Below are 13,263 nucleotides of genomic sequence, written 5' to 3' on the forward strand. Positions count from 1 at the left end.
GATTTTATTAAAAAGCAAAGAACCCTTGAAAACTCAAGGTTACACTTCTACAAAGAGACTTTAAACAAGATTTTATTTTACAATTCCCTCAACAGGTTGAATAGGTATTTCAAATATATTACTCTATTAAAAAGTTCTTTTTTATATTTTGGACCATCGTAAAATATTATTTCTTTTACCTAAAAAAGTAAAGTAAGTAATTTTGATATTTGCAAAAATGTACAAAATAATATATAGTACGGAGTATATTGTAATGAAACTTCATCTCAAACTCGTGTTCAAATGAAAATTCCCAACATAACGAGGAATTTAGGGTGGACAAACACTACTCATATACATTTACACTAAACTTTCAGCACAAAATTATATACTTCATAGTTCATTATTGGGATTTAGGACCTGAACAATCCCTCTAAAGCATAGCTCATATAGTAAAATGTATTCCCTGATTACAAAACTGAGAAATAAAAACATGGTTATCCAAGCTTTGAATGGAGCATAATCATGGAATTGCTGTTCAGAGACAAACTCGTTTAAGGTCGACATACAAAAAGTAATAAATTAATTACACTCCTTATTTTGTGAACATAAACAAAGGAATGGAATATCAACTCAGAATGTGAACAGTTCTCGGAAATCAAAACATTCAACATTCAGACGAACATCATATGACTAAAATCTGCTTGATGATGATTCGGCAGAGAAGAGGTATTTAACCCGTGAAAGAACCGAATCATGCGCAGGGTCATAGGGATGGTCTTTTGATGGAATCTCCAAAATTGCTGGAATTGGTTTGTTGTAGCTATCAACCAAAAATCTGATCATATTTGCAATCTGCAAAAGGACAAATTGAGCTTATTATGGGCAACCAAGGTAGAACCGGCAATAAGTTAGGTTGTGTCGAAATCAGGTCGACCCATTTATAAACGGGTTGAGATTTTCCCAACTCAACCCAACCTGTTTACTTAAACGGGTTGGGATTCTCAACCCAACCCAGCTATAAAAGGGTTGACCTAAAGTTGACCCCTTTAAGTTTTTTTTCCTCTTTAAGTGTAAATTGACTTGACTATATAGTTACAAGGTGAATTTTTTGAGGCAAATCTCATAGCAAAAACTAATACTATAATATGTATTTGACATGAATCAAAACGTTAAAAAATGAGAAATAAAATCTTTCAAATACATTATACATATCTATATTACGTACTTGTTTGAACTTAAATGGGTTAGGCGGGTTGTTTTCGGGTTGGAATTTTCAACTTGACCCAACCCATTTAATTAAACGGGTTGGATTTGGTTGACCCATTTAATTAAATGGGTTGAAAATCTTGACCCAACCCTTTATTATTGGGTTGGGTTCGAGTTGGGTCAGCTTTTGTCAACTCTAAACCAAAGTCGCGAGGGGGGGTGGGGGTGGAGGAGGAGAAGAAGAAAACAATCACATAGCAGAATGCTTCAGCAATAAAAAACAACCACAGTACAGGCAGTAGAACAAAGGAAATAAACGACCAAAGGATTGTGTACTTCTTGTCGGTTCACCCAACTTGAAAAAGGATCACAAGTAGTTTGTAACAAGATGGGAGAGAAGGCACAGAACAGGTAAGCTGCAGTTCTAATAAAAGAAATAGATAGCAGGAGCAATATTAATTCCTGGTAAGGAAACACAAGCTAAGCCAGCTACTCCAATCCGCATCATATTACAGCTGACAATACTATTCATTGTAATTACCACTTAGGGCACGCCTGGAATCTCTGAACTAATTAAGGGAGTAAATTTTATGGGGAAATTTCTACCGGAGGATTAGTTAGTGGGGTAATATGTGATTTTCTTAAGTTTGGCATCATTAATGGGGTGAATTTCTATCCTGGGAATATACAACCCCAATTTGACCCAGCAACTTAGAAACCTACCGCACAAACCACCACAACTTTGCCGCCGCCTCTCAAATTCGACCCACCGCAAAACAGAGTTGTGCTCCAATTTTTCATTAAAAAACCCTTGTAGATAGAAGAGACTACAGGAGAGATAATTCAATTTAATTTCACACAATGTTGTCAGCAAGCTCATCCGAAATCGAGATGAGGTATGGTGGATGGGAGGATTTGAGACATGGTTTGAAGCAAGATGGCGAAAGTGAGGGCGATCAATGATTTATGAGGATAGGAGATAGAAAATGGAGAGGAACAGAGAAGAGAGGAGGTTGAAGAAGGCAATAATTGTTTTGGGGGGAAAGGTTACTCTAGGGGGGGCCTAGGTAACTGTTAACCCTGTTTTAAGGGGAGTAAATTACCCTCTTTAAATTATACTCCCAAACCAGGCTTATAAAAAAAATCATAATTTTTACTCCCATAATTTTTCTACCCCTATTCTTGACAATCCAGGCGTTCCCTTAAAGTACTGATAGTCTGGTACATCCGTACATAACAGTAACATAACTGAAACTCAGTGACTTTATTTCTGATAAGAGGCATGCAACATCAATTACGGAGTACAAGAAAACAGTCAATAGAACACAGTCAGGTGAGAATCTACCGTTGCAACAATCACAAAGAAAGAGTCCAGTGACTTAGAAATCTAAGTATGGTAAATTGGAATTCAAACTGCAAATGAAACTTACATATTGGCTGATCAACACAATTGCAATGTCCTCCCTTGCTGTGAACTCCTTAAATGCTTCTTCGATTTGTTTTACCGTTGTTTCTAAGCAAGATAAAGAAGGTCAATGAGACAATAATACCAACTTATAAAGAAGGTTTACCTAGAATTAATTAGCAGCTTAAAAAAACTGAATATACTATAACGAAAAAATCAGGAATTGTCAGCAGGGTCTGGCTTGCCCTAGGGCTCAGGACTCGGGAGGGTATGAGCAGATGCTCCTGTCCTATACAGTGGTTGAATAAATTTGAAGAATAATCATAAGTTGTGACAAAAGTATACCACAAATAAAGAGATTAAATACAAAGCTATAACTACTGTTGCACACAATCACATCTAAAACTATTTCTAGAAAAAAGGCTAGTAGAAGTAGAATGTTCAGCAAAGGTAAAAATGTTGTTGGGTTCAAGCACTTACTACTGTCCACAATCAGGTAATTTGTCTTCCTCCGGATATCAAAGGTAAAAGGTAGAATAAATTTGAAGAATAATCATAAGTTGAGATAAAAGTATACCACAAATAAAGAGATTAAGTACAAAGCTAGAACTATTGTTGCACACAATCACATCCAAAACTATTTCTAGAAAAAGGGCTAGCAGAAGTAGAATGTTCAACAAAGGTAAAAATGTTGCTGGGTTAAAATAAGGTAAAAATAGGCCCAACAGTAGCACACTAGACATTAAGAAATACTTATACTCCGTATTTTAATGGTTTGGGCACTTACTACTGTCCACAATCAGATAATTCGTCTTCCTCCTGATATCAACATTACCAACTCCAGCAAGTAAAAAGCCAGTAATTGTGTCCTACATAAAAGGCATTGAAGATAAGCTCGAGGATAAGGAACAACAGCAACAATATAACATAAAATTCACTACCCTAAACGGTTGAGACCAAAAATCTTTCTAATTGAATCATAGAAGCAACGAGCTAAAATTTCCAACATGTTAGTCCTCTCTTCGCCACCCCACTACCTCCAATCCAAGATCATGTTATAATTGGTATTGCATAGATTTAATAAGTTCTCATAGTCCCTTATATAGCAATTTAGAAAAAAGGCGTTTTAGCTCGAATTTGTGATATATTCAAGTTTGATCAACATCCAACCTTGCATATCATGTAAAATTCTTGGCTTTAACGGAATTGCAGATAGAAATCTTGAGCATCTTTCAAAAAGCAAACCAAAGGATGACAAGGATTAGTCCTATTACTTGCATCATAGAGACCATCTGATTTATTCTAGAGATACAATTATACCAATGCTTAGAGAAACCGCATAAAAGTATCGAATCACCCTCATAAACTTTATACAATGAGTAGCACTCAATATCAAGTAAAAAAAAACTAGTATTGAGCTATGATCATTAACATTGAAGCTAAACAAGCCTCAGAAAATTCAAATGAATGAAAGTAATTGCACAAACAAACTTAACCCTTGTTTAATTAACCAAGTCAACCCAAAATTTCATCTGTTTTTATATGTTGAACTCCACAACTAAACCAAAAATTGAACCAAAATTGGGTGAAGAAAAGATGAAAAAAGAATAAAAAATTGATACCTCATCAGCAATAACAGCAATAAGTGCAGAATTCTTATTCGGGATTTGAGGTTTGTTCGCCATGGTCAAACAGGGTCAACAATCAAAGTTTCTGAAAAACAGAAGAGGGATTATACTCATGCTATCATCAAATTTATGCATCTACGATAAACTAATTAAGAACACAAAATCGAAGAAAACCATGTAGAACAACAAATCGATCCACATAAAAACCTAAATTTTTAGGCGTCAATTAATTATTACAATTTGTTGAAAACGAATCGAAATTAAACAATTGCGGGATGTAGATTGAGCTAAAATAAATCGAGAATTGCAGAGAGATAAACCTGGGATTAATGCCGATTAAGCTGGATTTTTGGTCGAATTTGGGAGTTTATGGACCTTGGATGATGAACACTGATTCTGTATAAGATCTGCGATAAAGAAAGAGCTTCTTCAATCATCTACACAATACACTACTATTTTTCTCTTTTTTTTTTTCTTTTTTTTTTTTTATTTACCCCCGAACGTGGCCTTCTTGGTCCGTACGGAGTATTACTTTGGTTCGGAACTACTCCGTATGTTTAAGACACCACTATAACGGGTCCGACCTGAGAAACCGACTTGTATTTTTAGGGATCCGGAACCATCCGAGACCCGAAATGTTGTTAAAATAGAAAATTCTTAACTCGACTGTATCCAACCTGTTAAAATCTACTTTCGATTTCAACCCGTTAATGCATGACCCGGACCCGACTCGACACCTGACCGAAATATAACCGATAACAGAACTGAGTCAACTGACTCGGTCGAAAAATGAGACGAACCCGATTCAATACCTGACCCGATGTCAACCCGAAACCGATTATAACACGATGAAACTTGTTTTGACCCAACTTATGACAAATCGTTATCTGATTTTACACGACCTGTTGACAACCCGATTTGTCATTGACCTAACTAAATAATAAACTAGCTTAAATCAAGTTAATATTATTTTTTATGAATACCTAATCTAGAACAACTGAAAAGTGTTAAACCAAATTAACTAAATTTATAAAAGTTAATTATAAGGTTTAGACTTGACTAGACCTGATAGTTATCAGACCTGGTCTTAACCCATGTTCGACAATGAGCCCGACCTGAATTTTAACCGACCCGATAATTATCCGATCCGAACTTGACCCGAACCTGAAATTAACTGCTACAAGTCTGACTCAAACCCGACTCGTTAACACCCGAACCCAAAATTGTACCCGACTAGAAAAGACCCGACCCGAACCCGACCTTTACCAAAATGATAAATAACCCGACATGATCCGACAAATAATCAACCTGACCAAACCCGACCTGCACCCGGGTGATGAAATGACCAGGCACGACCAGACTTGATCGTGGCCCGAGATCCAAGATGACCAGATCCGGACCCGACTCGAGTAACCGTTTTGATAGCTCTAATTCTAGGTGTGCTTGTACAATTTTACCTAAGAACACGATTGATTTCGTATCGAATTAGGTTTCAACTGCCACCTACTCGGAATTAACCTTTATTTTTATTTATTTTTATTTTGTTCCAATTGTTAAATTAGGTAACGACATAAATAAAATTATATCATAAAGGAAAAAATAATATTGATTTAGCTTTCCTCTAATAATATATTTTGCAGTACACATCTATGGTAATTATAATATATTTTTATCTTAGTTTCCTAAAAAAACGTAATGTAATTTATTTATTTTAAAGTAAAAAAATAAAAAAAATATTTTGGCGGGAAAAAATCACACCAGGAAATGACACGTGTCATTCCTGGTGTCTCTTTTAGTATATACTCCCTCCGTCCCGGAATACTCGACCCAGTTTGACCGGCACAGAGTTTAAGGGACTTGAATTGACTTATTTAATTTAATAGGTAGTAGTTGATAGTGGGGTATTATTTTAATGTAGTTAGTGGGAGGTGGGTTAAGAGGTGGGGTTGGGGGAGAGTAGGGGTTGAATTTTTAATTATTTTTTGTATGGAGTAAGGGGGTGGGTGTGTTAATAGGGGTGGAGTGAGAAATAATATAATATTGTTAGAATATTTCCATTTTTAGAAACAGGTCAAGTATTAAGGGACGGCCCGATAAGGAAAACAGGTCAAGTATTCCGGGACGGAGGGAGTAGTAAAGTAATAGAAGTAATAGATATGACCATATTTTTTGTGTTTTATTCGTAACTTAAAATAAGCAGTCATGTGTGATCTGGTTAAATTCAGAATATCAACTTTTTTTTATATATATAAATTTTTATTTATCGAATTAGAAATATAAACGATTAAAAACGTGCTTGCCAGAATCAAAATATTGCAATTAATTTAATAATTTATCATTTTTGTTCAAAATATTGAATGTACTTTCCTAGACTTTCCTTAACCGAATATACTTATGTAATCCTAATCCGTAACCAAAAGGGAGAATATATAGGAAGTTGATATGACTTAATTTAATCAATCTCTTCTATAAATACACAAGTATAGTTATTACTACTTACTCCCTCCGTCCCAGAATACTCGCAACGGTTTGACTGAATACGCTTGCCAATGCACAACTTTAAACTTATAAAATATTAATATTTTGAAAATATATATTAAGATGAAGCCAACAATATATTATATGCTAACTCTTATTTTCATATACTATAAAGAAAATAGAGTCAAAATGAATTATGTGAATAGTGCAAAAAGTCAAACCATTGCGAGTATTCCGGGACGGAGAGAGTAATTAGCAATACAAACTTCTCAATTCCCATAGTTATCTCTATTCTTCCTAACAATATATCCTTTTCTTGACCTTAATTAAACACAAGACAACAATGGCCTATGTAAGCGACAACGTACCTCTCTTATACCATTACGAAACTCGACCAGGTATGATGATGGGTTGTTTCTGTTCCGGTATTGGAATCGGGTGGTGTGGTCGGATCTTCATATATTGAATGTAGAGGTGATTTCCTGCAAAGTGAACCCCGAACCCGAGGGAGTTTCGAACCAGTATATCTTCAAGATCTCTACGTGGCTATGCCGTGTTTGGATCGTACTCTGCCCGTACAGTTCGTCCACGTCAACAAGGCTACTCACGAACTCGTCCGTACAGTTTACGGTAACGAGTTTCATGATTCTATCTGTTCTTCATTGACGATTACGCTTCTTGTTGTAAGTTGATGAAGATGATGGAGGAACAAGAACAACAACAAGAACAACAACAAGAAGGATGGTGTTAACGTTAGGGTTAATACTCCCTCCGTCCCGGAATATTCGACCCTGTTTGACCGACACAGAGTTTAAGGAACTTGAATTGACTTATTTAATTTAATAGGTAGTAGTTGATAGTGGGGTATTATTTTAATGTAGTTAGTGGGAGGTGGGTTAAGAGGTTGGGGTTGGGGGAGAGTAGGGGTTGAATTTTTAATTATTTTTTGTATGGAGTAGGGGGTAGGTGGGTTAATAGAGGTGGAGTGAGAAATAATATAATATTGTTAGAATATTTCCATTTTTAGAAACAGGTCAAGTATTACGGGACGGCCCGATAAGGAAAACATGTCAAGTATTCCGGGACGGAGGGAGTAATAATAATAATCGAGTGAAGAAGTCCAAGAATCTCAAGGAAGAAGAAGATATGGTGATGATGATGATGATGATGATGATTATGATGGTGATGATGGTGATGATGATATGGTTGATATACGATATGGGTGCGAAGATTATTGTCGATTAAGACGAGGAAAAACAAGCTCGATTACAAAGAAGAACAGGATGATTCGCAAGAATTATAGGGGGAGGAAAGATTGAGAAGAACAAGATAATCAATGGCAACTGGCAAGCATTTCGTTTCTGAAAGTTCTTTACGTTTTGAAAAATATGTCCAAAATATAAAAACTTTGACCGTAAATTCTCACTATTATATACATCAAGACGTTACATAGATCTTGTTAGATTGATCTCGGTATGTATTTTCAGAATATCAATTTTTTATAATTTTTTCACATACGAAATTGGATATATTAATAGTTAAATATTGCATTAAAGTTCGTGCAAATAATAACTGTAAAAATCTTTTTAAAACGGAGGTAGTAATTAAGAAGAGAGAGGAAATCGAGATAGATGGAGGTTAAACCGCAAAGGCTATGGATACACAGAGGGTAAGTGGTCCCTGTGTACCCTGGCCATATATTGGTTCAATCCACCTCAGCATCGCCACATCATCCCCCAATTTCAATTTGAAATTTCAGCTTCACTTTGAATTTGAAATTCAAATGGCTGAGGTTTTTTTTTTCCTTTATTTTCTGTCGATGATACCAAAGTTAGAAGGATTTTTTTTTTTTCCATTTCATCTCATCTCTGTCTATGGTAGGTGATGAAAGGCGATACACCATTTTAATTAAGGTCACCATGTTAATATCGCTGTAGATTGCAATTTCCGTCGTGTTTTTGGATTATTTTGTTCGAATTAAGAGCTGTGCTGTAGATTGCAATTTCCGTCGTGTTTTTGGATTATTTTGTTCGAATTAAGAGCTGTTATGGGCACGAAATCAATATTGTCGAATTGATTAATGTTTAATTTGTGAAAAAAAAATTCTGCATTTCAGATTTGATAAGATCCAATCGGAGAAGATGACTGCGGAGTTTCCAAAGTAAATATCTGTTTTAAAAAGCGCCCAAAAAAAAAATTGAAAAATAGTGGTTGTCAAGGCTCGAACCCCGTACCGCAGCGTGGATGAATGAAAGAGTTATTGATAATGCTAGTAACCATTGTGACAGTGAGGCAAAGCCATTGGCAATTGTCATGCAAATTTCTAGTTAAGCACTCCTTGTAGTTCTAAACGTTAATGAGTAATTAATTTTACGTTGTATATCAATATTGACTCCCCATCATTGTGTTGTACGTTTTTATATAATGTATGATGATACCTCCCCTATTATGTTATACATTTGTATGTCTTATAAAAATGATGCCCAAATTTATTTTGTATTTTATTATTTTATTTTTTTGAACCGAAGTTATAATTTAAATCAATCATTTCATTAATAAACTATAATTGCAAGTTATAAGAATATTCAATAATTAAAATTTCTTGTTAAACAAATAGTACATCAAAATAACAACTTATAATATATATCCTTTAGTCCACAGTCGTACGTTGTTATATACTAATTGCGTACACAAATGTTACATCATAGTACCGTACACAAATTCAAAAGTGTCATACCAAAGTCCTAAACCCCTCCGAAACAGTATTAAGTACCGTTTTTACTACTTAAATTAGACACTAATAAGTAACGATAAACAAAATGTTACATATTAGTCTATTGCCGAAAACCTATTCCTCAGCGAACAACCTACGCAACGACTCCCCGTAATCGTCGTCGTCCCAAATACGTTTCCATTCCTTGCAAACAGCTCGAATTATTTTCCCTTGACGGGCCGAAAAAATCGGGAAAATATGAAGAGCTAAAATGAGTTCGTTATAAAACACATCATGCGCCTACAACATTGAACATTTTAGTTAGGAATTGTTGTTTAACTAAAACTAACATTACGCAACCTAAATTAAAATCAAAATAAAGACCAAAACATAATTTTCAAAATTTCGGAATAATAACACTAACAAACATAATTAAAACTTCTCACCTAAATTATGTACCAAAACCAAAAATAAGAATAGAAAGTAACTAATATTTTCACCTTAAATTTTGTACAAAATATTATTTTCAAGTCAAAATTAACAATATAATTTAACTAAAATTAACACTCATTAAGCCTAATTGACCCTAAATAGAATTGAAGTAAAATTAACAAAAATAACCCTAAGTTTAGTGGTAAATTTGTTACGAAAAAAACTTGCCAAAATTACCAAAAAATGACTATTACTAAAAAAAATCGAAATCATGATCTTACAACCTCCCATTTGAGTAACTAAAAAAAAGAAAATGTTTAATTACCTTGATCTCCTCCATTGTTGAGTGGTTTTTGGTGGAAACTTGAGGGTTTTGGAGAGTGTTGGGTGGAAGAAAGGTGAAGTAGGATTTTTCAAGTGAACTTGAAGATCCTATTTATAATGTGTTTCCAAGTAAGTGTTTTAGGGCAATGTAACCTATAATGTGAGGCTTGAATTGTTATTGTAATACGAGAAACTTTTGAACTTCCGGATTTTATTTTCACACTGCCAAATGAGTTAAGTTGTATTGAGATGTTAGAGCATTCCCCAGCTGTGAACAATTAATTGTTGCTATTTACAGTTTTGTTGTATATGATTTTGAACAAATTTACTTTCGTTGAAAAACGAAAAAGTAAATCAGCTTTATTGATATAAGTGAGACGCGTGGTGCATGTAATAAATTAGAGGAAGCCAGCGCAATAATGCAATAAAAGTGGGTTCATTTTTATGTATTTTCTGAAAAAATTCGTAAACAATTTTGGTAAATTTTTTCACAATTGTGTAAAATTCATTTGGTTTATTTACTAGTAAAAGAAAAAATCAGATAAGTTGGTATAAATATTGTTTTATTTCGCATGTTAGTTTTATAACGACATTAACAATATTAGATAGATATAACAATGTAAATTATCGTAAAAAACTCATATTTTAAAGAGTGGTAATGAAAAATTTATTGATTTAAATAAGTATATAATTTATAATATATAACCATAAATTAACAATTTTAGTTATCAGATCTTTTTGCATGTTATGTCAACGAGCCGAGCTCAACCGAGTATTTCGGTGTTCGACTTAGGATTAGGCTTGATGAGAAATTTCCGATCTCGAGCTCGAGCGGAGCTTAAATGAGCTTTCATTTTTCCGTTGTTTTAGCTTAGGTCACGAGTAGCTTGTTTAAGTTCAAGCTCGAGCCTAGCCGAGGTATTACCAAACGTGCCTTAATAAACGAGCGTTTAACAAACACGCCTTAAATTACCAATATCGAATTTAAATGATCATATGAATAAATTAAATATTATTTAAAAATATTGTAAAACATAAAAACATATCCAAATTAAAAGGTAGCACAGTATCCTATTTATATTTTGTTAGCTGAGAAGATTAATAGGACTAAGTTACATTTGCTGTGAGGCTTAAATTATCACTGCATGGCTCGTGTATTAGGGCAACTCGAGCAGTGTAAAACCCTTCGTAATGTAAATATTCAGTTTTAAAAGGTGCCCAAAAAAAATTGAAAAATAGAGGTTCTCAAGGCTCGAACCCTGTACCTCAGCGTGGATGAATGAAAGAGCTATTGATAATGCTAGTAACCATTGTGACAGTGAGGCAAAGCCATTGGCAATTGTCATGCAAATTTCTAGTTAAGCACTCCTTGTAGTTCTAAACGTTACTGAGTAATTAATTTTACGTTGTAGATCAATTTTGACTCCCCATCATTGTGTTGTACGTTTTTATATAATGTATGATGATACCTCCCCTATTATGTTATACATTTGTATGTCTTATAAAAATGATGTGTATTTTATTATTTTATTTTTTTGAACCGAATTTATAATTTAAATCAATACATTCCATTATTCGGTAATTAACAATAAAACTAGAATAAAAACCTGTAACCAAAAAAATAATAAAGAAATATACTGCGTCCACAGAAACCCCTACTTTATTATCTACTGTTACACTCTCCAAGTATTTAGAGAAAAAAATAATACAAAGAATGTCAAAATAACGCACATTCTAAAACTTAGTTTTTCATTTGATTTTGATTCATAAAAGCGTAGCATGATATCCTCATTCCTTGCCTCCAAATATGCAACTTTTTCCAACAGCATTTTATTTTCTAGAAATATCTTTTCAACTTGGAATTTCAAGCGCACAGTTTCTTGCTTGAGATTACAATTCTCATCTTGTAGCTCATCTAGAATGTTACCGTTTACCTCACTTTCCCAAAAGAAAAAACCACAAGTATCATCCTGTAAAAAAACCGATCATCATTCTGAAAACCAAAATGTTGGGAAAAAGTGATTTAAATCTACCTAATGAATCGATTATATTACCTTCCATACCGGGCAAGAGTAAAATTGTTGGCCCTTGTTTTTTGTGTGTTTGCATGTTTGTAGCTTGGCCTTGTAACCATGGTAACATTGAACTTAATGTGCCTTACAAGAACTGCCTCGCGAAGAATTTGCCGAATTGGGTGTTCCTTGCTCAATAGCCATATATATTCTCCCGGACGATATAATGAAATTTTGCGTTGTATCGTGATCAGATGGAAATACGTCAATCACATTGTTAGCCACAACAACGGCAACATGATTGGATGCGGCAATTGTACGTAACCCATAACCAATAGCTTGTATAAGATCCTTTCTTTCGGTTGAGCCAACAACATTGTTTTCAAAATGACCAGTGAACATACTACCTATTGAATCAATAACAACAACGCGGATTGGCATTGATGAATTTTGAGACATTTTAATAAGTTTTACAGTCCATTCTAGCACATCCGGTATTTCATGAGGAGTGTCAACTTGCTTTGTAGTTATGTAATCCAAAGGATTTCCATTTAATGTTTCAAGGTCCCCTAAAACATATGGAACTAATCTACTTAAACGACGTATGGGAAAGGGACCAAGTGAATGGATATATATAGCCGAGGAACAAATACCACCCCTTGAAGGCGGCAATTGACAAGAGAGACTAATTTGAAGGCAAAATTGAGTCTTACCTGATGCATTTTCGCCACACACCTCAGTCACTTCACCGATTGTTATTCCCCCACTCATCATCGAATCGATTTCACTGCATCTCGTTGTGATTTTGTTTACACTAGTAGCCATTCTTTGTGATGTAGTAATCTCTTATAATTACTTTTTCTTTGAAATGGAGGGATTGAACACACCCTTATATTCACCTAGTTCTAACATGTCATTGATGGATCATGTTGTTTCCAATAAATAATATTCATATATTACAAAAAATAAGGGGCTGACTTTTGCATGACATGGGAATGCATTTTTTGACTACAATGACCAAACACATCATGTTTACATTTGGTAAGACTAGTATAATGAAGTCGTTGTTTTTATAATTGTTTC

At 34.3% G+C, this 13,263-nt stretch overlaps 2 protein-coding genes across 2 annotated transcripts; both read right to left on the bottom strand.

Moving 5' to 3' along the window:
- Nucleotides 1-429: 429 nt before the first annotated feature.
- LOC110783727 (V-type proton ATPase subunit F) lies at nucleotides 430-4,700 on the bottom strand. The gene is made up of 5 exons (XM_021988090.2): nucleotides 4,542-4,700; nucleotides 4,216-4,306; nucleotides 3,381-3,462; nucleotides 2,619-2,701; nucleotides 430-834 (listed from the first exon to the last, which is right to left on the bottom strand). Exons 2-5 carry the CDS (start codon nucleotides 4,276-4,278, stop codon nucleotides 673-675), a joined length of 390 nt encoding a protein of 129 aa, XP_021843782.1. The 5' UTR covers nucleotides 4,279-4,306; nucleotides 4,542-4,700; the 3' UTR covers nucleotides 430-672.
- Nucleotides 4,701-12,315: 7,615 nt separating this feature from the next.
- On the bottom strand, nucleotides 12,316-13,005 carry LOC130460790 (uncharacterized). Its single transcript, XM_056828342.1, has 2 exons — nucleotides 12,894-13,005; nucleotides 12,316-12,749 (listed from the first exon to the last, which is right to left on the bottom strand). Exons 1-2 carry the CDS (start codon nucleotides 13,003-13,005, stop codon nucleotides 12,316-12,318), a joined length of 546 nt encoding a protein of 181 aa, XP_056684320.1.
- Nucleotides 13,006-13,263: the final 258 nt, after the last annotated feature.

Source organism: Spinacia oleracea, chromosome 5, assembly GCF_020520425.1.
Source record: "Spinacia oleracea cultivar Varoflay chromosome 5, BTI_SOV_V1, whole genome shotgun sequence".
Lineage (NCBI taxonomy): Eukaryota > Viridiplantae > Streptophyta > Magnoliopsida > Caryophyllales > Amaranthaceae > Spinacia > Spinacia oleracea.